Source organism: Eptesicus fuscus, chromosome 9 (assembly GCF_027574615.1).
Source record: "Eptesicus fuscus isolate TK198812 chromosome 9, DD_ASM_mEF_20220401, whole genome shotgun sequence".
Taxonomy (NCBI): Eukaryota; Metazoa; Chordata; class Mammalia; order Chiroptera; family Vespertilionidae; genus Eptesicus; species Eptesicus fuscus.
This window is the reverse complement of record NC_072481.1, coordinates 9,560,011-9,586,890: the sequence shown is the minus strand read 5'-3', so window position 1 is coordinate 9,586,890 and position 26,880 is coordinate 9,560,011. Positions and strand designations below refer to the sequence as shown.

The window sequence follows — 26,880 nt, the reverse complement described above, 5'->3', positions numbered from 1 at the left end:
CCTTTTCACCCCAAAGCACAGCAGCAGGCAGGCGCACTGGCCCTCAAGTTTGCCATGTTCGGTTCAACCGCGACAACGGGTGAGAGTGAATGAAGGGTCGCTTGACTTCATGTACGAAGTGATTATCATAAACCTTTATTGCAGCTTCGCACAGCAGAACTGAGTTTGCAATGCCAGGACCATCTTGGGGTCTTCAGAGGGGACACAGGGGACAGAAGCAAGCCACTGCCCGGAGGGGGCCACCCCTGGGGAGCCAACGTGTCCCCAAGAACTCTTGCTAGGCCACACTGCAGGGGACCAGAGCCTCTGGCCAGGAGCTCCCCAAGGGAGAGGACGCCAGGGGGCCAGGCTCAGGGCACCATGTGCCACCACTTGAAGGCGAAGGGCTGCCGGCGCACGTTGGTCCCGCAGTGCACCTCCCCGTGCTGAAGGTGGTACGGGGTGAAGTCGTCGATGAAGGTGCAGTGGAGGCCCAGCGGCTCCAGCAGGGACCGCACCTTCTCCTCCAGGCAGCAGCGGCCGTTGACGACGGGCCCGAAGGGCTTGGGGATGCCCAGGTGCTTGCCCAGCACCAGCATGTTCACCTGCAGAGCGGGGAGGTCCCGGGTCAGGCGCGGGGGCGTGCAGCCTGCGTCACTATCCCAGCGCCCCCTCCTTCTGACCTTCAGAAATAACAGCCCCACTTCACAGATGAGGAAACCGAGGCCCACACGGTATAGTGGGCTACCTAAGACCACCGGCTAGTCTAGGGCTTCCACCCAAGCGTGTCAAACTCTGGGACCCAGGCTTCTTCCCCACCCACCTTCTGGCCAGCTCTGTTTCTCAACTGAGCTCAGCTCAAATGCCACCCCCTGTGGGAAGGCGCCTGCAGATCCCCAAACTCCTCATGGACGTTCCCATAGCTCCAAGCACAGTGCCTGGCACACAGTAGGCCCTTAATAAGTATCTGTTGAAAGGATGGATGTGACGACCTCTTTTGTAGCACGTTCTGTCTATTATCACTTATGCAAATGGCTGTTTCCTCCATTAAACTGGGAGGTGGCCTAGTGAGATGGAAAGACTGGGATTTTGGCTCCAGGCCAATGTGGGTTTGGATCTCAGCTCTACTACTCAGTAGCTGTGTGACCTCAGGCAAGTCTCTTCCCCACTCTGAGCCTCATCAGCAAAATGAGCCCTACACTGTCTCCATTGCTATGACAGTTAGATAAGGACACGTGTGCTGGCACACAGTAGGTGCAGAGTCAGTCTCCAGGGCTCAGGAATCGCTGAAGAGGCATCTCATTGTCAGCGCTCAGACACAGCCCACACCGAGTGCCCACACTCTCAATTTCTCTGCCTGTCCCCGCCCGCGCCCACCTCCCACTCGGGCTGTGGGAGCGTCCCTGCAGGGGCCCAGAGTCAGCCCGCACACAGCATCTGAGACCCTCATCCCCCGCAGGCGGCATCAGCCTTCTCTCCGGAGCTGGGAAACCTGGCTGGGCCCAAGGGAGAGAAACCAATGCTTGGGGCCAAGGGATTCTCTTCCGGGGGTGAGAGGAGGTGCCCCCTCCTGCCTGGATTCTAAACAAAACCTTTTGCAGAACTTCAGTGCATGAAACAGAAGAAATCTTAATCACTGGATTTGAGGCACGGCCGAGGAACCCTAGAGTCCTGGGGAACCCAGTTTGAAGACCACTGTGCTTCTTTCTCAACTGTAACTCCAGTTCCCGCAGGAGGGGGTGGTTGAGGGGCCCCAATAGAAGTGGGTGAAGTTACTTCGAAGAGACAGAGTAACAGGGCAGAGGAGTGGTAAAAACACAGCCAGCCACGTAAGATGGGGCTTGGGTCACAGTTAAAAGTTCTCACAAAAAGGTGGGACCCCTCAAGTCCACCCGTCAGACAGGTGAGTGCCGGCCCGGCACTGCCAATGCCACCTCCTCAGAGAGGCCTTCCCGGCGCCCCGCCTTTATTTCGCTTAACTCAACCGGGGAGCATTTTGTTTGCTGCGTGTGTCCCCCAGCCCACTCCTACCCCATCCCCCCTTCACCCCCATCGGCAGTGCAGCCTAATGGTTAGAGCGTGGGCTCTGCAGTGGACCCTGGCTGAGTCCCACCTCTCTCCAGCTGTGTGTTCTTGTGCCGGAGACCCCCCTCCCTGTGCCTCCTCTGTCAGTGGGGGTGACGATCGTCTCTGACACCCAGGGTGCCGCGCAGATGCCCACGGGGTGCTGGAAGCCGATGGGCCATGAAAACCCCCGGCATGAGGAGACAGCGAGCCCCGTGGGACGCATTCAGAGCCCAGCTGCCTGTCTCACTCAAGGCCACTGGCAAAGGCGGGCTGCCCGAAGGCCACTTCCTCACCATGTTTGGGAAAAGGGCCTCGGCCTTGGGGGTCCCCGTGAAGTCTATGCGGAGCTTGAAGAGCTGCGGGATGTCCACGATGTCCCGCTCCCGCAGGCCCAGCTCCCGCTTCAGCACCTCCCGGTTCCAGTCGATGCAGCTCTGGGGGAGAGGGGGGAGGGGAGGGTGGTGGGCATGGCCGGGGGGACAGGGGCAGGGTCACTGACGCCTCCTTTTCTTCCCTCTTTCCCCCACTGTCCCTGTTTTCCAGTCACTGTCACTGCAGCGCCTGGCCTCGCTCCTGCCCGTGTCCCCCTGTTTCTGAGCAGAGCACCTGTCTCCCTGACTTTCTCTCTTCCGTGCATCCCCTTGTGTGTGTGCCTGCCGAGCTCTCCATCTTCCTACAGCCCACATCCCAGGGCCCGTCGCCCCTGAGCCAGCACGCAGCCCAGGAGGTCTGCCTTGTGGGAAGGGGACTGGGGTGGGGGTGTCAGCTCTGATCTCAGGGAAGGGGGCTGGGGTGGGGGTGTCAGCTCTGATCTCAGGGAAGGGGGCTGGGGTGGGGGTGTCAGCTCTGGTCTCAGGGAAGGGGGCTGGGGTGGGGGTGTCAGCTCTGATCTCAGGGAAGGGGGTTGGGGGGGGGGGGTGTCAGCTCTGCCTGGTCTGCAGCATCTCCCGGCACCCAGGCTGGTACCTCCACATACGAGTTATGTTCTCTCAATTTCTTGTTTGACAGAATGTCCTTTATTTTCTGCTGCTTCTTTTCTGTCATGAAGAAAAAGGGAAAAAATGCAGATGAATCAGAGGCCCACTGCCCTCTTCCTAGTAAGCAGTGGGGACTCAGTTTTCCCACCCATGCAATGGAGCAGCAACAATTCCTAACACAGGCTCGTGGTGAGCCTCCGGGAGGCACATGCCTGTAAGAACATGCTTCATCGGGGTAAGTTCCCATGAAAAGTGCTGCTCTCACTCCTTCAAAGGCTCTTCTCTCCAAAGGGATCTTGTTCACCGAGGGGCAAACAGAGGTCAGGCCATTGCCCAAAGCCACATGGCACACTACAGATATTAGGTGAAAACTCTCAGCCACGAGACTTCTCAACCTCTGACCCTGGCCTGTGTCTGTGGATTTTACGAAAAAAAAAAAAAGAATTCATTCCGTGCTCTGGCCAGACTAGTTTTTCAGCTCTTCCAACACACGTTGCGTCCTCCTGCCTCTGAGCCTTTGCACTCACTGTTCCCTCTGTCTGGAACATCTCTCTTCCTCTCATCCCACCGCCCAAACGCCTGGCCAACTCCTGCGCAGCCCTCATGCTTTTGCTTGGTCTTTGCCTCCTTCAGGAAGCCTGGAGCTCCTTCCAGACACCCCCCAAAGGCCCTTTGCTGTACTTGTTTCCTTCCTTCCTTCCTTCCTTCCTTCCTTTTTTCCTTCCTTCCTTCCTTCCTTCCTTCCTCCCTCCCTCCCTCCCTCCCTCCCTCTTCCTTTCTTCCTTCCTTTCTTCCTTCCTCCCTCCCTCTTCCTTCCTTCCTTCCTTCCTTCTTTCCTTCCTTCCTTCCTTTTTCCTTCCTTCCTTCCTTCCTTCCTTCCTTCCTTCCTTCCTTCCTTCCTTCCTTCCTTTCCTCTCTCTCTCTCTCTCTCTCTCTCTCTCTCTCTCTCTCTCTCTTTCTTTCTTTCTTTCTTTCTTTCTTCCCTTTCTTTGTAGTTGTTTTCTTGCCTCACTTCCCCTGGACTGTGAACCCCGAGGCCCTGCTCACACAGCAGCCCCAGCGCTTAGCACAGTGCTTGGCACGCAGCAGGTGCTCAGAAGCTGGCCAGTGCCTGAATGATTCCACCTGGCAATAGGAGGGCGCTGTGAAGGCAGAGGAAGGTGCCCACGTGGAAGAACAAGGCATGGCCCACTTACTCTTGACCCCCTCGAACAGCAGAGCCTCCCCATGGCCCTCCTTCAGCTGCTCCTGGAACAGTCTGTAGCAGGACCTGGGGCTGGCCAGGAGCAGCCGGAAGCCCTGGAGGCAGAAACACTGGGGTCAGAGGTCAGCCTTGCCCAGGGGGCTCCCAAGGAGGAGGGCTCTGCGGAGGGTTCAGGGAGTGTGGCTTGGACCCAGCTGGCCGCCTCCTCCATGCCCCCTCCTGTGGGGGGCGAGGGGGGAGGCAGAGTGCAGAGCTGTGCTTGGGGCTCAGGGAGGAGCATGTGGCCTCTGGCAGCCACCAGACTGCACCTTGTGCGCGGGAACGAAGCTCAGGAACTCGTCCACGTGGCCCACGTACAGCCAGTCGGAGTAGAGTTTCACGGGGGCCTGCACCTGCTGAGCAGCGAGGAAGTCCTGCAGGGCCTGGTGCATCTCCTGGCTCTTGGCGCTGCCCACACGGGATGAAAGGAGCATTAGGGGGGCGGGGAGGGGTCAGCAGGGAGGTCTCCGCGGGCCTGGGGGCTTGGCCAAGGAATCAGGAAAGGGATTCAGGAGCCTGGGCTGCTTTTATTATATCCTCTAACGTTTGAGGAATTGAAGAATTTTCATGCCAGTTTAATTGGGGAAACTGAGGCAGGGAGTCAGTAAGGTAAATAGGACCAGAGCTTAGCCTCAGAAAGCACTGCCTGTTGACCCAGCCTAGATGCTGGTATGAATAAACATGAGGTTTGGGGCTGATCCTCCCAGTCTCTCCCATCCCCCCCATCGCCCCCATGCCCCCCCCCCCCCCCGAGTTGGTGATCTCTTGTTAGCTGTGTGGTCTTGGAGATGTGTCTGTGTCTTTCTAAGTTCCCGCTTTCTCCTTGCTCTGGCCTCCAAGGTCCTTTGTGATCTAGCCCTTTGCTCTTCCTCTTGCTCAATCTGTGTCAGCCACGCTGGCTTTCTTAACGACGCTAAGCACTTCCCTGCCTCAGGGCCTTTGCACATGCTCTTTCGTCTGCCAGAGACCCTCTTCCCCAGATCTTTGCACAGTCACGTCCTTCTTGTGATCAGGACTCCGTTCAATAGCCTCCTCCCCAGAGGAACCCTCCCTGGCCGCCCGACTAACAAGTCCCACCTCCTCTGCCCTCTCTTTTTTATTCCCTTCGCTATTTGAAATCTTTTTATTTGTTTACTTTTCTGCGTCTCCCCCACTACCTTAGTGGCAGGGACTTGTCTGTCACGCTCATGGCTGCATTCCTTCCTGCCTCCTCGCGTAGCGCCGGGCACCCAGTAGGTGCGCAGTGAGTAGTCACTGGCCTACAGAGTGTACGGGGCGGTGCAGGGAGGTGACCTTGGGTCTGTTGGGATCCTAAGCCCCATCCTGGCCCTGTACTGTGATTCCTTTCATACGCCCGGACGTTTGTGGAGCCCGTTGGGGTTGGGAGCAAGTAGGAAAGGCTTTCCGTCTGGCCTCTTCTTTCGCACGGCATCCCTGCGTCCTGGCCCCCCGTGGCTGCCCTTCCCTCCTTACCTGGGGTAACTGCTGTCCCCAATGAGAATCCTGCCCAGCGGGTATTTCTTCTTCCCAACGGTGACTGGGGGGCTCACCTCCAGGTTCCCAAAGGAGTCGAGATCGGTAACGCCCCCTGTTTGGGGGCCTCGAGTCACGTAGCCAAAATCTGGACCCTGAGCGGGGAGAAGCACATGCCAAGAGTCAGAGCACGTAGCCCCTGGGTGGAGGGGGGGGGGGTCTGAGTTTCCAGATTGGCTTGGTCACCGGGAGGACTTCGGTAACCGTCAGCGGCTGGTCCATCGCAGGGACCATTATCACCGTGGAACGTCGAAGGCTCCCTGGGTCGGGTGGGCAAGCAAAGGCACGGGCATTAGTTGGGTCCCGAGTGCCTGCCAGCTGCCTGGGAAGCCCAGTTTATTAACTAGGACAGTGGTCAGTGTTGGAGAGTGGGAATTTTTGAGCACTCCAGAGAGGCCGTGGACGATGCCCCAGATAGAGTTGTCAGTGCTGACACCAGGCCAGGCCTTGAGATAGGGTCTCATGGCACCTTCCCAGCACGTAGGCCTTCTTTCACAGAACACTGTCAGCTTTCTGAAGAACAGGATGACCCTGTGAATAACATGGTCGTCAATGGCATGACTCTGACGTTGCTTGGGAAAACTGTTTTGTCTTGGGTTACTTGTTCTGCAAAAACCGGATGTGGTTAATGGGCTTAAAGGCGGTCCTACACAAAGGGTCGCTGCTGCTCTCCAGGCTCCCTGCACGGAGAATGGCAGAGCAGTCACCCGGTTAGTCGCCCGGTCGGCCAGCCGGCTAATAAAGGCTCCCTAAATTTAAATTTGGTCTGGGCTCCAGTGGTTGTTTGCTCGCCTTTGCTCCACAACAGTCGGCAAACTCATTAGTCAACGGAGCCAAATATCAACAGTACAACGATTGAAATGTCTTTTGAGAGCCCAATTTTTTAAACTTAAACTTCTTCTAATGCCACTTCTTCAAAATAGACTCGCCCAGGCCATGGTATTTTGTGGAAGAGCCGCACTCAAGGGGCCAAAGAGCCGCATGTGGCTCGTGAGCCGCGGTTTGCCGACCATGGAACTAGGGCATGATATCCACAACATGTCCCTTTTCTCTTCACTCTGCAGAGGAGATGCTAAGCTCAGAGTGGTGTGTGGCTGCTTCAGGTCCCCTGTTCCTCCCACTGTTCTCCCCATCTCGGGGGATGGTGCCTGCCTCTCACAGAGGTCAAAGCCCAAGGTCACCGTTGCCCTCTCCCTCACAGCAGTCAGGACGGCTTCCCAGAGGAGGCACTGAAGCAGAGACCCAGAGGTTCGGAAGCAGCCAGACACACAACCCGGGAAGAGCACTGCAGGCAGAGGGAACGGCATATGCAAAGGCCACTCGAGGTGAGAACAAGTTGAGCCAATTTGAAGAACAGGAAGGAGGCCAGGCGAGCGACAGGGAAAGTGACCCTCAGTGAGCGGCCTGTCGATGCGTTTCAATGCCATTCCAAGTCTGTTCCTGAGTGATCTGAGTTGGAATCTCGCAGACGAGCTTAGCTAAGAGGCCATCGCCTGTGCTGAGGGGTCTGTCTGGCTGGCAGGACTCTGGAGGTCTGGCTTGTGAAGTCACAGACTCTGACCTTTGTCACACTTGGGATATCAAAGTGGGAGAGGGGGCCACTGACCAGAGCAGGACTGAAACCAGGAGCAGGGCCCGGGTCTCAGCGGCAGCTGGCTGGGCCTCACGCAGGGTCAACCTGGTTCCGGAGCAGTGAGGCACCGTGAACTTGACATCTCTGCACCGCACCGCTCGGCGCAGGAGAGCAAGCGAGACGTGGATAGGGACTGAGTTAAAGTTAGCTTTCCTTTCAAAGCCTCCTGTGTGGGCAGGGCCACCTCCCCTTCCCTTGGGGTGCAGAGTGCTCCTTGGAAAGCCATTCATCATAGCAACCCTTGCACCCCACACTCTGCCTCCATTTTCCCCGGGCCTCTGGAGTCAAGGGGCTGTGGGGGCGGAGTGCAGGCCTGGGATCCTCCCGGGAAAGCACAGAGGCGGGTGGTTAAGAGTGCTCACGGAGGCAGCCGGGCCTGGTGTGAATTCCAACTTCTCCCTTCTCTTTCTGTGTGACCTTTGGAAAGCTGCTTTACCTCTCTGAGTCTCAGTTTCTTCATCTATAGAATGGGCCTAGGATAGCATCGGCGTGAAATGTGTCAGACGAATGAAATGAGTCAGTGCATGCGCAGCAAGTGTAACTGTTCTCACTCTAAGCTGAGTTTGCACAGTCCTGCCAGGCTGGCCAAGCATAGGATTTAACAATATGTCACCCCCACCCGACCCCACAAACACATGTAAAGTCTTTGGCTGATAAAGTCACACCTGGGAAATGACCACTCTGATCTTGAACCTGCCCCCTATCCCAGGGGAGCCCCTCGCAGGCCAGACCCCAACCACAAGACAGAGCCTCCAGCTGGCTTCTGGGGAAGGCCCTGGCCGGCCCCACCCCACCTTGCAGCAAGAGCATCTTCTGTGGAACAAGGATGCACACGCCTGAACTTCGTCCTCAGCAGGATTATCCTGAGGACGAGGTGAGCTCATGGCTGGAAAGGGCTTTGGGAAAGAAAGAGCCAGATCCCACTGCGGTTATAACAAAACTAGAGACCCGGTGCACGGATTCGTGCACATTGAAAGTAAATTTAATTAGAAGGTGGCTGGCTGGGTGGGACTGGGCAAGATGAGCCGGACACACCCTGGAGCCAACCTCCTGTGGTCCCTCCCCGACCTGCCACAGGAGGCATCTGTGGGCGGCACCAGGGCTTAAAGGGCGTCTGTGGAGTGAGCAGGGTCCCTCCGGCAGGTGGAGTCCCTTGGCCTGTGGGGATCAGGCCGAAACCGGCAGTCCGACATCCCCCAAGGGGTCCCACAGTACGAGAGGGCACTTTGCAAAGTTGCTGTTGCTCGGCAGCGCCTACATTGAGTGTCTGCCCCCTGGTGGTCATTGCGCATCATAGCTACCGGTCGGATGGTCGAATGGTCAGACGGTCGCTTAGGCTTTTATATATATAGATGACACGGTGCACCTGCATGATCGCTGCTTGGGCAGGAATCGCACCTGGGGGAGCTGGACGCTCAGCCGGAGAAGGGGTGTGGGGAAACAGGCAATGAAGAAGGAGGCGACAAGGCAGGGGTCTCAGCCGCCGGTGCCCCACCTGCACCTACCAGCAGGCACTTGACCGGGAACTCCTTCAGGCCTCTGTTCCTCGGAGAGTCGAAGACGACAGGCATCACTTTGTGCGGGGCTTGGATGTAGCCGATCTCAATTTCATCCTGGGCACAGCGAGCGGGAGGGAGGCTGGTCAGACGCTGCCTGGGAATTAGCACGCGGCGCGGGGAGGGGCGGGGAGAACCCTCCACACTTTCTCCCCGTGGCGGCCAAGGACAAGTTCCTGCAGGATGCTGGACCCCAGGGGAGGGGCTCTGAGAAAGCAGAGCTTATCGTCCTGGGTTTGCACAAACGCGTTGTGAAATTCTGAGTGTCCTTCACGCCACTCCTTGGGGGTGCCCCGCTGGGTCCTGGGGACCCATCCTGAGCGAGCCTCAGGCACTGTCCTGGAGGTGAGATCCAGGGGGCTGGGGACTTACCACCCCCGGTTAGGAGGTGATGGGAAGGAAGGGAGGGGTCTGTGGGAACACGGAGGAAGGGCTGCGAGGGTGGGACAGGTCACGGGGGAGCATTGCTGAGCCGAGCCTGGAGGGCAGGCGTAGGAATGGCCTTCTCCCAAAGGGGGAGAGGTTAGGGGAAGGACCAGAAGTGAATCGGTGCAAATCCTGCCTGTGTTCTAGCAGACAGATGCGATATTGGGCAGAAGTCACATAAGCTGACCCATATGAAACTGCCATTCCTGTAGGTCAAGAATGGAGGCCTATCAGCCGTTCCACGTGGTTCACCCTGATTTAACACAGAGGGAATGACGCGAGGGGAAGAGAGGGTGTTGGGAGGTTGGGGGGTAGTGGAAAGAGGAATGAATTCCCACGGGGGATTGGGCACATTTGTGGAGGGGGAGCTCTCAGGCTGGGAGTGGGCAGGCATGATGTGGACGTAGGGGATGAGAATGGGGAGGGTGGTTGGAGAGAAGGAACAGCATAGGCAGAGGTGTGTGTGTGGGGGGAGGGAGGGGACAGGTTATAGGCTTGGACCGGCAGAGCCTCGGGGCAAAGCAAGGGCACAGAAAAGAAGTTCGGTTCAGCCCACCAACAGCCCACGGGCACTGCCCAACAGCCCTCAGCTGGGGTGCTGAGGTGAAAGAGACGCGGTCTCTGCCCTCAGGGAGCTCAGGGCGTGATGGGCAATGGAAATAGAATGGTGCCGCCGTGTCGCCTGTGTGGTGGCAGACTGGCACCGGGGGCAGGGGGCAGCCAGAGTGGGAGGGCCCTGGAGGCAGGCTGAGGAGGGGAGGATGGGAGCCATGGAAGGTGCTGGAGCAGGGGTGGCCCGGTCTGGTGGCTGAGCCCAGAATCTTTGAAGCATGTCCGGAGGTTGTCTGAGAGTGTTTACACTAGAAGGTGGCCTTCATCCTGGTGACTTTGATGGGCATGCAGCAGCCCAGTCAAGGTCAGGCAAATCAGTTGCCCGCGTCCCCTATGCCAGGACCCTCAGAGGCTCCAGCTCCCTGCCCATCTGAGGAAGGGTGGCCAGCAAGGCTCTAGGCTGAGCCCCCTGGAGCCTGGGTCCCCCAGTGACCCTTGACCTAAGGGTCACTCATCCTATGCCCCCCATTCTGCTCACCCCACAGGGCCACGAACCTGCATCCACTGGTCCTCCATGCTCTCCTCCAAGGGGCACACAGTCAGCTTGCACCTGGCTTTCTTGGCCAGAGCGGTCAATGACTTCACAAAGTCCTCGTTATCAAATGTCCTAGAAAGAGCAGAGACGAAAGGCCTTAGTGTTCCGAACCCAGATCTGAGGGGGCAAGCTGCACCCCTGCAGGGCCCCTCGGCTGGAGCAAGAGCTCAGGCCTGGCCGGAATTGGGGAGGCGCACAGTGGGTGCTCAGGAGATGCTGCAGCCTGAAGAGACACCTGGCTTGTCCCGTCTCTCTGCTCTTAGCAAATATCATCGCATTAAACCCCTGTGACAGTCCGTGAAAGAAACGAATGTGTATCCTCTTCCACCGAGCGGGGAGGTCAATGCTCAAGGTCATGCTGTCTAGGGACGGCGCTGGGATTTGAACCCAGGCCTCCCTGACTTCCAGCCTGTGTCCTGATTACCAGGTTACACTCTCACCCCGTCCTCCCTTGAAGCAATCAGAAGAGGAGAAGGGAGGGGCCCCGACACCCCAGCATACTCAAAAGGGGCCCCTAGGCTGCGGACTGGACAGCGAGGCTTCCCGGAGCAGCTTGCTAAATGCCGGCGGCCCACCCCCGGGTACAAGACCCAACCGTTCCGAGGTTGGCTGGAAGGAGCATTTTAATTGAGTCCCAGCAGGTTCTGGGGCAGAAGGTCCAAGGGCCACATCTGAGCAACTCACGGCTGAGGGCCTCATCCTGCAGGTCCAGCGGACTCCCCAGGCCCCGGGAGCTAAAGGCAGCCCTCAGCCTGCCTGTGGGCAGGGCAGCCTCCGCACAGACAGCTGCAGGAACTGCCTGCCTCTGAGCGGGTCCAGACAGGCCCCGACCCTCAGCCAGTGCAGTGGGGGTTACGCTTCCCCCCATTCACACAGCCAGCGCATGGGGGGCCTGTAGCCAGAACCCCGGGCTCCTGGTCCCTGGCTCCCCCTGGTGCATCTATGCCCCGCCCCCAGCACCCCAGAGCCCCTTACCTGCACACATACACCTCCTTCGGGGGCTGAGTGTTGGGGGTCATGATCCAGGGGGCCACACGGAAGGCCACACTATCTTGGAACACCAGGGCCTTGGGGAGCTCCTGCAGGGAGAGGGATGGGGAGGGGTTGTCACAGAAGCCAGGGTCCCCACCGACCCCCTGCCCTGCTGGGCCACTGCCTGAGCCCAGGCCCCTCTCTGCCTCCACGCTGGCCTACCGGGTTGGCCGTGTCCAGCAGGGAGATGGTGAGGAAGATGAGGCCGGGGAAGCTGGCGTCTGGGAAAGTGAGGCCCTCCACGTAGAAGTCTGTGCTGTGCTGGCCGCCCGGGAGCTCCAGGGTGTGTGAGGGCTGCTGGGGCCCCAGGATCACCCGGTACCCCGAGGGCTGTTTGCCCCCTTAGGAGAGAACAGGGGAGGTTTAGGTCTATGTCGCCCTGAGGGCCCTCACAGCTAAATCTGGCCGAAGCCTCCCCTTAAGAGAAAGGGACCAAAGCCCCAACTGGGACATAACCCCCACCCCAGCCTGGGGTCCAAGAATGGAGTGACGGGAGTGCCTGAGCCACTTCCAACATATACATTGTGGTTCATTCATTGTTCATTTGTTCATTCATTCATTCATTCATTCATTCATTCCTGAGCACCTGCTCTACGCTGACACCTGGGGAGACCAAGGAGATGGTCCCTGTCCTGGTCCCCAGGGAGGGCACAGTCGCTGGGTGAGTAGGGAGAAGCAAAGACAGTCAGCATCACAGATGGCAGGGACACCCAGAGGACCAGGGAAGGCTACCTGAAGGAGGTGATGGAGGGACGCCCAGAGGACCAGGGAAGGCTACCCGAAGGAGGTGATGCCTCGGCAGAGGCAAGGAGTTGGTTTGTCGCCAAACCAATGTCAGTCAAGTCACGTTGGTCTAGAATGTGAGTAAAATCAAGTCATCTCCTGCACAAAGCTCTCAGCACCGCTCAGCTCCCGCAGGCAAGAAGCCAACGTCACCCCATGCCTACCTGATCCGGCTGCCCCTCTGTCCTTTCTCCTCCACCCTCACCTACCACCTACCCCTTGCACACTGCGACGCCCCGGCATCCCTCAGCCCCCGGGCACTGTCCTGCCTCAGGACCTTTGCACTCACAGTTCCCTCTGCCCGGGCTGTCCTTCCCCAGGGTGTGTATGCGGCTGTTCCCATACCTCCTTCTGCTCAAGTGACACCCAATGGGAGGGGGAGGACACCTTCCCTGACCTTCCTCTCCCCCAACTCCCTGACTCCATTCTCGCCCGCGTCCCTTTCCCTGTTCCATTCTTCCCTATCGCATTTAACGCCATCTGAGGCACCATTTACTTAATTATTTTCCTCCTCATCTCTCCCAGCCCTCTGAGATGGAAGCGGCACCAGGGCAGGGACTTCGCTGTGGTCTTTGCTCTCTGCCCTGTGCCTAGAACCGCGCCTGGCGCTCACATAGCAGCAGGTGCTCGTGAGCTGCTGAGAAGTTACTGTCAGATGTTGGAGATCTAACACATGCAGTCCGTGTGGATGCAAGAATCTTAAACAAGAGTCGTGTGTGTGTGTGTGTGTGTGTGTGTGTGTGTGAGAGAGAGAGAGAGAGAGAGAGAGAGAGAGAGAGAGAGAGAGAGAGAGAGAGAGAGAGAGAGAGAATGGTGACAGATGGCAACAGTCCTTGGGAGGGTTCTTTCCTTCTCAGAGCTCCCAGCTCAGACATCACCTGTCAGTCTGTCTGCATTCTGTCCGTGCCCCTTCTAGGAGGGGTGGGCAGAGCCGCTGTCTGTCTTGCTCCTGACCCTGCCCTCGGGTCCTGGACCCTGGCCCGTAGTAGGTGCTCAGGAATGTTTGCCAAAGCGGGTGGGAGGGGCTGTGCCCGCGGCGGGGGCAGGAAGGGAGCGTGGAAGTGACGGCCGGGCCAACTCACGGCTGGCTTGGAACACCCGGACTTTGTCCATCTCGGACTTGGCCACGTGGAGCACCAGCTGGTGCTGGGAGAAGAAGTCGCGGGGCGTCCGCGTGCTCAGCGTCACCAGGGACATGTCCTGCATGTCTGGGGCGAGAAGGTGTGGCCTGAGACGCAGGCCCCGGAGCCCTGCCCTCCCACCAGCGGACGGCCCTTTCCCATGCCACCTGGCTTCCTTTCCTCTATGCCCTTTCCAGGGGTCAAATGCTGCTTTCCATTGTGGAATGAACGCTACTCAGGCTGATGGGCTTCTCCCGCTAGGATGAGCTTCAGCCCAGCAAAGCCGCCACCTTATGTATCAGTATCTTGCTCAGGCTCTGAACCCGGCCTCCAGAACCGAGAAAACCTGGAAGCACCTAGAACAATGACTAGCCTGGGGCAGGGGCTGGCTACTGGGATGAATACGTGGAAAGGGTTGTCCCCTGGGCCTGAGCGGGAAACGAAGTCTGTGAACCACCCGGAATCATGGCCGACAAAGGCGTGGGGAGAGCTGGGCTGGACAATAGGCACGGGCCAAGGGCACTGGGTGGGCGGGGTTTGAACCCTGGGTCTGGGGGGGCTTAGGGGAAGTTATTTCAGCCCTCGGCACCTGTTTCCTCATCGGTAAACAGGGCTTGGAGTAGTGCCCACCAGAGGGAAGGGTGAGGTCATCTGCATAATGGGCTATAACAGTGCCCAGGGCCGGGGAGTGCCCACTACCGGCTGCCTGTGTGCCAGGCACCGGGCACAGGCTGTCCCCCGGCATCAGGCCAGGCCACCTGCATGCATCTGTTGCCATGCTATCCTACTAATTCCCCGGGAAGGCCACAGCCGCTCCCCTCACTGGCCAGCCTCACCCCCTCAGCCCCTTCTCCAGGGAAGGTGGGCAGTGTGCCTTCCGCCTGCCACACCTCAGAGGTGTGCCGGCGGAGATCCGGCCCCCTCACCATCCTTGTGCCCCTAAACCAGGCCTGGTGTCGGGATGCCCAGGTTCAAATCCTGAGCCTGCGACTTACTAGCTGTGTGACCTTGAGGAAATTGCTTAACTTCCCCAGGCCTCGGTTTCCCCATCTGTAAAGTGGGGAGGAAGACAGCATATACTTCTCAGCCTGTGTAAAAGGAGCGAACGAATGAACAATTCTGAGTTGTCAGAGCCGGGACCCGCACGCGCAGGGCCCCGGGGCTGCTCGGACCTGGGTTTGGGGAAGTAGCCAGGCTTTCCTTTTGAATTGTTTCGGGCCCCAGTTTTGACCCGAAAGCAGAACTTTGGGTTGGGTAGCATGTGGGGGGCATGGAAACTGGGGCCTGGAGGAGGCGTTGGGGCTCAGTGCAGTGTTGCTCCTAGTTCTTCTCTGGCTGCTGTGTGGCCTTGGGCAGGTCACTTGCCCTCTCAGGACCCTTGTCCATTCCTTCTCCTAATACCGCGGACACCCCAACAAGGACACGCCTCCAATAGCCCCGGTTTCTGAGGGCGGGTACAAGGCTCGGGACGACGGGCTTCATGCAGTGACGAAGCTCTGTTCCCATGGCTCTTGGGGGGTCTTACCTGCTCTGTCAAGCACCTTGTCGTCGGCGCAGTCCACGGCGGAGGCTTGGGGGTCGTCTCGGTCACAGTTCACCAGCAGGATGGCGCCTTGCCCGCGGGGGCCCCAGGTCCAGGTCCTCTGTGGACACCCAGCAGAGACGGGGCGCACTTAGAGCCTGTGTGTGTCCCTGCACCTCCCGGGGGAGCAGGGCCACCCGTTCCCAGCATCCCAGGGCCTCGCACAGTTCACATCTCTTGCTCCCACATTCGGTCATTCTTTGGTCCCCAAGGGTGGATTTTTGCCCCGAAAGTCAGGACCAAGTTCACCAAAAAATGCGATCCAGCCACTTTAGGACAGTACAACTGGTTTTCACAGCCTTTGAAAGCGGTTGGACTGGCATACCAAACTGAGCTAAGTATCTGTGCCAAGATTCTAATCTAAATAGTTACTCTTATGCCAACTTTTAATGACTCACTCACCCAAGTATGGGCACTATTCTGGGCAGCCAGTGGCCGTCTGAGGAAGATTAAAGCGCATTAGGCAGCCCCTCGGGGCAGGGGCTGGTAGCCATGATGTCTTTTGTTGGTGGGAGAGCGTTCGCCCTCCGGGAATGACTGCGTGTGGGGTGGGACGGAAGATGGATTCCACCCTCGGAGGTGGGATTCTTCCCCCACTTTGGACGGAACCAACAAAGGGATCTTAAGCCTTTGACGGGTCATTTCCTCTTGATGTGAACACAGCATCAGGGCGGTCCCTGGGGTCTATCCATGCACCCCACTTAAGACTCCCCTCACCTACAGGCACCACCCCTCTCTTTCTGTAACATACATTCCTTGCCCCACCCGGCTCCTTCCCACCCCTGCCCCTGCCGTTTCTTCCTTTCTCTGTCATTCACCCCACGTGGGCAGCATCATGGGACTCTCCCTGACCAGGCATTACAGCCTGGGGCGGGGGCCTTTTGTGCCAGAGTTGAGACCCGCCTGCAGAGTTTCCTCTCTGCAGGCGCATTAATTGAGTGACTCTGGTTTCCAGTTTGTAGGGCAACGCATTCTCTGAAGTCACGGCCGGTGAAAAGCCTAGTTTTGTAGAAGAGGTGGAAAATATGTAAACCAAAGTGATAATGGTGTTTTACATGCCCTTCTTTTTCTGGTTCTTCCTAAATTGTGTCTTCCAGCGAACACGGGATTATGTGAGGCAGACCGCCAGCCATCCCATCACCACCAGGGGGCGCCAGAGGAGAATCCAGTGGCTTTGCAGGGAGCATTTTGCCTGTCAGTCAAGGTTGAGGTACCTGGCTCTTCCTGGCTTTGGTGGGCTTCACTTTGCCGGTGCGGGTGATGTCCGCGCTCAAGGAGATTTCTGAAATGCACCAAGTGAGAGGAGAGGGCAGGTAAGGGTAGAGGGTAAAATAGGATAATAGTAACAATAGTAACAATTTCATTGGATTGTTGTAAGTTTTAAATGTAAAGTCTTAACACAGTGCCTAGTTTATAGCATTGGTGCTTTATTATTATCATTATCCTCATTATTATTAAAATGTCTATCCATGAAATAAATGTGTAATAATGAATGACATTGATTAATGAAATGAAACCTGAAGGTTTCAGATACAGTCCATACATTTAATGCACATTTAAATAATAATAATGTCATTATGTTGCTGTTCAAGATTTAGAAATATACTTTATTTAAAGAAGAATATTAAATAAATAGGAGTCTAGGTAGATCACTGATATGGCAAAAATAATGGGATGCCAATAATGGAATTTCGGGAACACTGGTGTACATTACTGCATAAGACAATGTCATCATCTACATTAAAAAAAAATAAGCAGTTAAAGTGTCAAAAAAATAAGAGACTCATATATTGAAAATCTGTGCACCATCTCCTAAGTCGAGAAACGAAATATTAAGAAGTTGAAGCTCCCTGCCACGCCCTCTCTCCCCAGTTGTACATTCTGTGGCTCCCGGACTGAGGAGGGAACTTTATGAACCACCAGCTACGTGGCTGGCTGGAAGCTGCGCCTTTTCTCTGCTCCGTCTGAGTAAGCTCCTGGAGAAAGGCTGTGTGGGAGCGGGAGGGGGCCTGGTCACTTACCCACCCCGGTGAGGTAGAGCAGGGCGTGGACTGGGTTGGTCTGGGGTCCGTAGTATGAAATCCGAACCTATAGGACAGCAGGAAACCACTCATGACTTCCCTTAGCCATTCAACAAACACGAGCTGCCCCTTGCTGTGTGCCTGATCAGGCACACAAATGCAGCCTTGCTACTCCCTGGATGACATGTTTTCCTTGGCTTCCTGTTGCCTTCACAAAGTGATGTCCCTGATGGAAACCCTTTAATACTGGCTTTCTGCAGCTTGCCACTTCCTCCAGGAAGTTTTCCCTGATTGCACCCTCCCCAACTTGCTTTGATACCCAAGCTCTGTGCTCCTACAGCAGAGCAACTCTCTGCCCCAGTGGGGAGCCTGCCAGGCCTGTCCTGCTGGGAGAACAAATGGCTCTTGGCCCAGCCCTCCGTGGGAACCCCAGAGGGTCTTGTTGAGCCCATCTGCAGCCAATGAGGGTGCAGTGGTAAATGGTGGCGCCCCAAAAGATAGGTCCACATCCTAATCCCTGGAACCGGTTAAGTGTGAGTTTATTTGGAGAAAAGATCTTTGCAGACGTAATTAAGGACCTTGGGATGAGATCATCCTGGATGACTGGGGGAGGCCTTAAATGCAGTGATGAGAGAGAAATAGGCGGGTTTGACAGACTGAGGAGGAGTATGGCACAGAGGCTGAGATTGGAGTGATGAGGCCCTAGACTAGGAATGCCAACAGCCACCAGCCACCGGAAGAGGCAGAGCAACGATTCTCCCTGAGGTCCTCCAGAGGGAGCGTGGCCTGGCCCACACCTGGATTTCCCATGTCTGTCCTCCGGCTTGGCGAGAGAATATAGTTCTGTTGTTCTAAGCCAACAGTGTGTGGTACAGCAGCCACAAGAAACTAAATACGCTGGCGTGGACCAGAGTTTTCTGCTGCCTGGCTGCGGGCTTCATAGCGCTCACCACCACCTGTAATTGCTCCCCTATATAGTATCTGATACCCTCACCCATAGGTTGTAAGCTCCGTGAAGGCTGCAGCCCCCCATGTCTTGTTTATTTCTGTATCTCCAGGGCCTGGCAGTGCTTGGCATATAGGAGGTGATTATGAAACGTTTGCTGAATAAGTGAATTTCATCAAAACCCTGGCCTATCAATAACCCCCTGGCGTCCCTATATTGTCTGTGAGGACGCCGTGGCTGGCCTGAGCCATCATGAGCTTTTTCAGAGATGGAAGCCCTCCCGGGCTGGGCTCTGGGTCGATGCAGGGCAGACGGTGGGTAGCTGACCTGCTGGCCTCCTCCCACACAGCCCACCCCACAGCTGCCGCACTCACCTTCTCATCACCCATGCTGCTGCTGGCAGCCCTCATCCTCAGGCTCACCTCCAGCCCGGGGTCCAGGGGCCACTTGGAGGAACCTGTGGGGTTCTTCTTGGCTGGAGGGCTGTGGGCAACATCCACCACCACCCCGGGGGAGGCGTTGATGCCGAAGAAGGTGCAGCCCGTGGGGGCAGAGCTGAGAGGCAGAGACAGGGAGGACAGAGAGGCACGGTGAGTCTGGCCCACCACAGCTCTCCGCAGCTGTCTTCCTTTTCCCAAAGTGTCCACACCAGAGAGCAGCCAGCCTGACCCTGACCACGGGAGGTTGTCAGGAGGTCGTGAGAAACAAAACAAGTCCCCTGGTCCAGAGGGCTTACCCCGGAACTAGGAAAATTGCAAGGAGATGTGCAAAGACACACACACGGATGTGTGCATAGAGCAACGTGCATTCCGGAGGCTTGCTCTCCACAAACACACACAGGGTTGTGCCCAAACAAAGAAACAGACAGACTTCTGCTTCTAGAATTATGGCAGGCCAGTACTCTGAAGGGCCTTCCTTTTTGAAAAACAACTGGATCTGGCTAAAATACCATTTTTTAAAACATTGCTGCGATCATGAGAAGTCAGGAAAATCTCCAAGGACTCCCTTCTCTGCACACACACACACACACACACACACACACACACAACTCAGTAGTTACACTGAAGAACACCAAAGACAAAGAGAAGATCTTAAAGGAATCCAGAAAGAGAAGCCAGATCGCCTATGAAGGAATAACAGTCAGACGGAGAGCAAGCTTCCCCATAGCAACAACGAAGCCCAGCAGACCATTGAATAATATCTTCAAAGTACATATCAAAGAAATAACTATTAGCTTAGAACTGTGTTCATGACCAAGTTATATTTTAACAAAGACATCTTCAGGTGAAGAAGCGCTGACACTGTAAAACCAGCGCACTTCCACCAAACCAATTTCTAAAGACATACTTCAAGAAGAGGCTATCGGAGGCCAGAAGCATGGTCTGACAGGCAAGAGAGAACGGTGAGCAAATAAAATGGTAAATATACATTTTGTCTGTTTAAAAAAGGTCTTCAAATATCAAAATGGTAGCCCTGGCTGGTGCGGTTCAGTTGGTTGATCATCGTCTCATGCACCGAAAGGAGGTCACTAGTTCAATTCCTGGTCAGGGCACATACCCAGGTTGTGCGTTTGATCCCTGGTCGGGGTTTGTGTGGGAGGTCTTTCTCTCTCTAAAGTCAATAAAAACATTTTTTAAAAATATCAAAATTGTGGAATTAACAGTGTATAATTCTAGATTTTATAGTTAAAATTTTATGATTAAATTTAAATAGTAGGAATGGAGTTCATAAAATTCTACACATGCAGAAAATACAATAGTAAGAAAGAACAGGAAAATTCCACTAAAAAAGGCAATAAAAGAGCAAAAGATAACATAGAAAAAAAACACAGACAAATAAAAATAATGGTAAAAACCTGTCCATCCTGGCTGGTGTAGCTCAGTGGTTGAGTGTTGACCCATGAACCAGGAGGTCATGATTCGATTCCTGGTCAGGGCACATATAGGCTCAGTCCCTATCAGTGGGCATGCAGGAAGCAGCTGATCAATGATTCTCTCTCAGCATTGATGCTTCTATCTCTCCCTCTCCCTTCCTCTCTCTGAAAATTAATAAAAATATTAAAAAACATATCCATACATATAAATATTCAAAATAAATGTAAATGAATTAATGTTAATGGTTAAAAGAGAGTTTGGGGTTAGATAAAGAAACAATAGCTATATACTATTTGTAAGAGATACCCCTAAAATATAAGGACCCAGAAAAGATGAAGTACATTAATCCAATACTAACCGAAAGAGAGCTGGGGTGGGCATATTAATACCAGACGAACAATGCACTGTTAGCAATAGAGAAGATCTCAACCAAAGAATGAGGTTCAACTCACCTAGAAGATATTCTAAACTTGTATGTACCTAATAACATAGCTCAATAGATATACAAAGTAAAACTTGATAGACATACAGGGAGAAGTGGACAAATTCACGATCATAGTTGAAGATTTCAACTCCTCTTTCTCAAATAACAATAGATTAAGCAGACAAAAAAGGAACACAAGTAACAATCTTGATTTAGGAGACATATATCGAATTCTGTACCCACAACTAGTGAATATAGATTTTTTTCCCCAAGCAAAGCACACATGGATCACTGAAAAAATATATAACCACATAATTCACCATAAAACAAATGTTAACAGCCCTGGACTGTTTGGCTCAGTGGATAGAGCATCAGCCTGCAGACTGAGGGGTCCCAGGTTCGATTCCGGTCAAGGGCGTGTGCCTTGGTTGCGGGCACGTCCCCGGTCGGGGGCGAGAGGGAGACAGCTGATCTATGTTTCTCCCTCATTAATGTTTCTGACTCTCTGTTCCTTTCCCTTCCTCTCTGTAAAAAAATCAATAAAGTATATTTTTTTAAAACAAATTTTAACAAATATTAAAGGACAGGTAACATATAGTATAGGGAGCGTGTTCTTTCATCACAATCTAAGGAGTCACTAATCCAACCCAGCCCAAAGACCCATCTCAGTGGGACCTGCACCATCGAATCCTTTCCCCATCACTCCAAATCAGGAGGGATTTCTTCCCCCAAATGAGATTTTCTCTCTGCAGGGAGAATCACAGAGCCCCGAAGATGACTACATATCAATCCCCAAAACCTATGCAGATGTTACCTCTCACGGAAAAGAGGACTTGCAAATGTGGTTAAGGATCTTGAGATGGGGAGATTATGCTGGATTATTTGGGTGGGACCAGTGTAACCACAAGCGTCTTTAGAAGAGGGGGTGGGCGGGGTAGAGTGAGAGAAAATGGGTGATGGAAGCAGAGGCCAGGGTGATGTAATTGTTGGAAGGGGCCATGAGCCGAGGAATGCAGGTGACTTCCAGAAGCTGCAGAAGGCAAGGAGTGGATTCTCTCCACAAAGGCAGACAGTCCTGCCAACACGCTGACTCTAGCGCCGTGAATTTTAGCCCTGTGAGACCCATTTTTCAACTTCTGGTCTCCCAAACTGTAAGATAATACATTTTGTTGTTGTGTTTTTTGTGTGTGTGTGTGTGTTTTTTGTGTGTGTGTGTGTGTGTGTGTGTTTTTGTGTGTGTGTGTGTGTGTATGTATATGTGTGTGTGTGTGTGTGTGTGTGTGTGTGTGTGTGTGTGTGTGTGTTTCCCGTTTTATTGAGAGACAGCATTTTGAGCAACTAGATCTGTGGTAACTTCTCACAGCAGCAATAGGAAACCGAACACCCTCCCTCTCCGCACTTCCGCCCAGAGGTCCTCTCAGTCTCCCTTCGTCAATCCCTGTCCTCTCAGGGGATGGGGCGGCTGGCTTCCGGGAAGGTGGCAGGCAACCAAACAACAGGGGAGTCTCAAGCATGGGGGTTCCACTGTGTCTCTGTGTAGGGGGCACCCACGCGTGTTAATACAAGACAACTCGGAGCTGACTTCCTGTAACGTCCAGGAGCCTCAGGAGAGGCGGCACTGAGAACTGAGCCCACACGAGTGACATCATTTCTCCAGCTCCTGCACCCAGCATTTCCTTACACAGCGACACTCACACATGTGGGGGCTCACGCACTCTTTTAGCAAAGGGGGACCTCTCTGCTGGACACCTGGCCTGCATTTTATAATTTGACTCTCGCCACAACCCAGCAAGGTGGGTGTTGATTCTCCCATTTTACAGATGGGTAAACAGAGGCTCTGAGACACTAACAGGTTTGCTCATGCTCCTCACTGTCACACTGCGTGGTCTCCTATTGAGGAAGAGGAGAAGCTCATCGCTGGCAGCTTCAGAACACCCACCGTGGTTGGGCCTCCTGGACCCGCACCCATTCTGGGCCTTTCCCAAGCCCCGTGGAAGCTGTGTCCAGCAAGGCCAACCCCGCAGCGCTCAGAGGCATGTGTGCTGGAGAGGCAGGTGGGTTTAGGATCAGACAGGACTGGGTTCAAATCTCCTGGCTATGCCACCTTTAGTTTGCGTAACCCTGGGTAGATGTTTTTTACCTGTTGAAGCCTCAGATTACTCATCTCTAAAATGGGCACGATGATAGCGTTGACCTTGCAGGCTTCTGTGAGGATTAGAAATCCCGATGGAAGGGCTGGCACCCAGTCCCTGGGGTCATGAATCAGCCCTGACCCCAGCCACACACATCACAGAAAGCGCCTCCACAGGTTTCCAGGAATTTTGTTTACCTATCATCCATGTACTTCCTGTTCCAGGGGAAGCACTTTCCCAACAGCCAATGAAAACCACTAGCAGAGTTGACAGCAGCTCTGGCATAGGCACCCACACCCGTGTGGTCTGTCCCCACCTCTTTCTACCCCCGGGGGTCTGAGCCCAGTGGCAGAGGGCATGGCTTGAGCAAGGGTATGGAGGCATGCGCTGTGCGGGGAGGGGGTCAAGGGTGCGTGCTGCTGAGGAGGGGTGCCGACCCAGCTGTGTTTTAAGAAGAGAATTCAGCCGCAGTGCGGGTGGTGGCTGTGCAGATGGGACGAAGGCGCTGGCTGGGGCCTGCTGTGCAGGGCAGGTTAGAAGTGATGGGAAGGCTGGTCCAGGGACCGAAGTGGAGAGAGGAAGGTCCGGGACCCAGGCTGCCTGCGTTTGAATCCTCACCGACTAGCTGTGTGGCTCTCAGAGCCTCAGTTTCTCCTTCTGTAAAGTGGGAATAACAGCACTGCCTACCTCATAGGCTATGGAACGAGCTTTGTGTGGGAAGTGTGATGTGAATGTCAGCCGTGAGTCTGGGAGACCGTCTGGGAGACCGTCAGGGAGCCGAGGGGCAGGCTCCCTGTCTCCCTGAAGGAGGAGCCCTCAGATGAGGCTCTCTTCCTTTCCTCCCCCCTCCCTCCCTGTCTCGGTCTCCCGCCTCCCCTCCTGGGAAGCCACCTTAGCAGTTACCGCTGTTCTCCCGCTGCCCACGTCCAGGCCAGTGACACTTCCAAAGAAATTCCCCAGAAATTCCTGCAGGGGCCATTCTAGGACCACTGATGCCCAGCCTGGGATGGAGGAAACCAGGGCTGCCAGTATTATTACTAACAACAACGACGACGCCGACCATGCGACGCACACCCTCCCAGAGTGTTCCTGGACCAGTTGGTTTAACTAGATCTTGACCCAGGGCTTAGCACATAGGAGGTACTCAATTGGTGTTTGTTGAATGAATGGGTGAAGGAATGAGCAACTACAGGGATATGCCCCACACTGTGCTAAGAACTTAACATTTTCATGGTTTTTCACATTTAATATCTTTAACCGCCCTATAAAGTGGGTATTACTCCCATTTCACAGACAAGGAAACTGAGGCTCAGAGGCCCAAACCCACCCAGCTAGCCAACAGCAGGGCCAGGTTTCTCACCTCAGCCTCTCCCACGGCCGAGCCTGTCTCATCACACCCATGCTGTCAGGCACCCACGGAGAGAGGCTTGGCTGCAACCATGAACCAGGTCTGGGTCATGAAGTCCAGGGTCTAGCCTTGCTTCCGGGGCACACTTGCTGTGTGATCTTAGGCAAATCACAAACCCTCTCTGAGCTTCTATTGCCTCAGTGATCATACTTGATGTGTGGTGAGGCCCCCAGGGAACTCCCACTTGTACGTGGCCAAGACCCCACTGCCCTGAGTCTGGGCACCTCCCAGAGCCACTCAAGTCTTCCCTTTCCAGCTTCTGCCCCGGCAACAGCTACAGAGGCTGGAGCCCGAGCCAACCGCACAGCCTGTGTCAGCAGAACCTGTTCATCCAGCAGCACTGGACCGGCTCCCCGCCCCCAGGATGTCCCCTGCTCACCCGCAGACATCCAGCTGAGCCTCGGTGCCCAGCACACACACGGCATAGGTGGGCTGCTCCGGGGCCACGTGGATCACTGTCCCCTGGGCCATCGTCCGGCCAGCTGGTCCTTGCTGCTGCAGGAAGCCCCTGGCTGGTTCCTTTGTACTGCCCAGCGGAGGCCATGAGTCAGCACCTGCGGTTTGTGCTCGGTGGGTTAGCCCCTCCCCACTCAGGTCCGAGGCTGGCACTCTCAGCCCCTCCTCTGCCCTGGATCTGCCCCTTGACCCCTTGGGTGTTGATGCCAGAGTCAGTGGCAGGCCGGCTCCATCAGTTTCCCAGGAAGGGCAGAGGGCTCAGGACGCCTGGAGGTGGGGTCACAGGCCTGGAGCCCTGAACACCTGGGTGCAGCCAATCTTGCCTAACTACGCCCACCTGGGCTCTCAGAGCGGCTAAGGCTAGGACAGGGGGAGGTTTCAAGATTTTAGGCAACAGGTCACAGCCCGGGCTACACGTGCACAGACCAGCCTGGCGTGGGCAGGTCTCCCCCGGCTGGGTCACCCACATGGGTGCTGTCCGTGTGCTGGGTGCCTTGCCCTGCACTTGACGTGGAGCAGCTCCCGGAGACAGCTGTGCGGTAGGTGCTGTTATTCCCTCATCTCATTCTGGCGGCAGCTCTCAGCGTCAGTGCGCTCTTATTCCCACTTTACAGAAGAAGCAGCTCAAGACAGGATAAGCGGCCAGCGGCGGAGTCAGCGTTTGAACCAAACACCCTGCTCCAGAGTATGAGACGTATGAGCTGCCTGCCCAAGTGGCATGAGCTTTTCTGATTTTACTAGAGGCCCAATGCACGAAAATTCGTGCAAGAGTAGGCCTTCCTTCTCCCAGCTGCCGGAGCCGGATTCCCTCCAGCACCTGGGACCCAGGCTGCTTCCCTCCTCTGGCCGCCAGGAGGCACCCAGGACCCGGCTGGCTTTCCTCGGGCCACCTGAAGGCACCTGGGACCTGGGCTGCTTCCTTCCGGCCACCCACAGGCACCCAGGACCTGGCTAGCTTTCCTCGTGCCGCCTGAAGGAACCCGGGACCCGAGCTGGCTTGCCTCCAGCACTGGCTTTGTCAGGAAGGATGTCTGGAAGGTCGTTCGGCTGTTTGGTCTAATTAGCATATTAGCTCTTTATTATATAGGATAACGTCTACTTTTTGTTGTTGTTGTTAATCCTCACCTGAGGATATTTTTCCCATTGATTTTTAGAGAGAGTGGAAGGGAGGGGGAGAGACAGAGAGAGAGAGAAACATCGATGTGAGAGAGACACATTGATTGGTGGCCGGGGATCGAGCCTGCAACCAAGGTACGTGCCCTTGACCAAAATCGAACCCGGGATCCTTCAGTCCGCAGGGTGACACTCTATCCAAGGCGCCAAACTGGCTAGGGCTATAACATCTACTTCTTACTGCAGTACAAGGTGTATAGGAGCTGATTGTGACTCCCTACCCATTTTACAGAAGGGAAAATAGAGGCTAGCGTGTGGCAGAGCGGGAAGCCAGCGTTCCCTGCACATTGCAGGATGCCTGCCTTTTGCCGGGGCCTCTGGCTGTCAGACTAGACATTGCAGGTGGGTCACATCTGCCAATGGGACACTCACTCGGCCACAGAGCTGAGCTTGCACCTGGGCCAGTGGTGGGAGAGGGGGTGGATGGGCAGTCCCAGCAGGAGCACCCAAAGGAGGCATCACACCTGGGGATCCGGAGGCTGTGGGGTTAGGCAGGCCTGAGTTCCAATCCTGCTTCATGCAGCATCCCCACGAGGTGGGTCCCATCATGATGCCCACGTTATAGACGAGGCCTCTGAGGCTCAGAGAAGCTAAATGATACTCCCTAGACCCCACAGCCCATAACGTGGGATCCAGGATCCAAAACCGCCTTCTCCAGGCTCAAATTCCATTTTCTGTGCCAGCAGATGCCACGGCCAGACCTGGGACCCCGAATCATCCACAGAACTGCTTGCACACAGTAGGTTTTAATAAACCACCTTTTTGTAGCTGGTCATATGATTAGGACTAGTTTGAGCTTCTAATGGAGGCTGGAGGAGGGAACCGCCAATTGTCAGAGTTAGGGGCCCTCAGAGCACACCAAGTCCAGTCCACATTCTGTGGACGGGAAACGAGGCACAGAGAGGGTGTGTGACGCGCCCACAGTCACACAGCAAGTCAGCAGGAAGCCTGGGCTCTGCCCCCAGGCTGAGGTTCCTTGGGGGTAGTTTTCTTTTTCCTTCCTTCCCTTTTTCTCTTCAGCAAGCTGAAGGTTAAACTGGCTGTGAATACCACAAAGAGAATAAGCCAAAGCATGTTTGTTAATTCAGCACAAATCTATCGCAGGCCTACTGTGTGCCAGGCACTGTTCTAAGCACGGTGGGCACAAAGTGACCCAAACAGACCAACATCCTGCCTTCATGGAGTTCCTTTTTCTAGGCCAGTGGTCGGCAAACTGCGGCTCTGTTGACTAATGAGTTTGCCGACCACTGACCTAGATTCTCGATTCTAATAATTACAGGCTGTTGTTGTTCCTTGTGATTAAGCCCCTATCCCAGTGGTCGGCAAACTCATTAGTCAACAGAGCGGCAAACCGCGGCTCACGAACC

The 26,880-nt window shown here is 55.3% G+C and overlaps 1 protein-coding gene across 1 annotated transcript; it reads right to left on the bottom strand.

The window, feature by feature from the left end:
• Positions 1-112: 112 nt before the first annotated feature.
• PADI4 (peptidyl arginine deiminase 4) lies at positions 113-24,391 on the bottom strand. The gene is made up of 16 exons (XM_008148162.3): positions 24,264-24,391; positions 18,421-18,601; positions 17,101-17,167; positions 16,294-16,361; positions 15,023-15,140; positions 13,459-13,584; positions 11,756-11,934; positions 11,537-11,640; positions 10,522-10,633; positions 8,938-9,045; positions 5,740-5,894; positions 4,536-4,674; positions 4,220-4,322; positions 3,013-3,083; positions 2,340-2,480; positions 113-584 (listed from the first exon to the last, which is right to left on the bottom strand). Exons 1-16 carry the CDS (start codon positions 24,353-24,355, stop codon positions 351-353), a joined length of 1,998 nt encoding a protein of 665 aa, XP_008146384.2. The 5' UTR covers positions 24,356-24,391; the 3' UTR covers positions 113-350.
• Between the last annotated feature and the right edge of the window lie 2,489 nt (positions 24,392-26,880).

What these genes read in the sequence shown, in the direction of transcription:
- PADI4 (XM_008148162.3), bottom strand. Translation starts at nt 24,355, where the DNA reads ATGGCCCAGGGGACAGTGATCCACGTGGCCCCGGAGCAGCCCACCTAT. An exon ending in GCTCTACCTCACCGGGGTGG is followed by an intron (nt 16,362 to 17,100) that starts GTAAGTGACCAG and finishes GGTGCATTTCAG; the next exon opens with AAATCTCCTTGAGCGCGGAC. An exon ending in AAGGAGGTGTATGTGTGCAG is followed by an intron (nt 10,634 to 11,536) that starts GTAAGGGGCTCT and finishes TGCTCTTTCTAG; the next exon opens with GACATTTGATAACGAGGACT.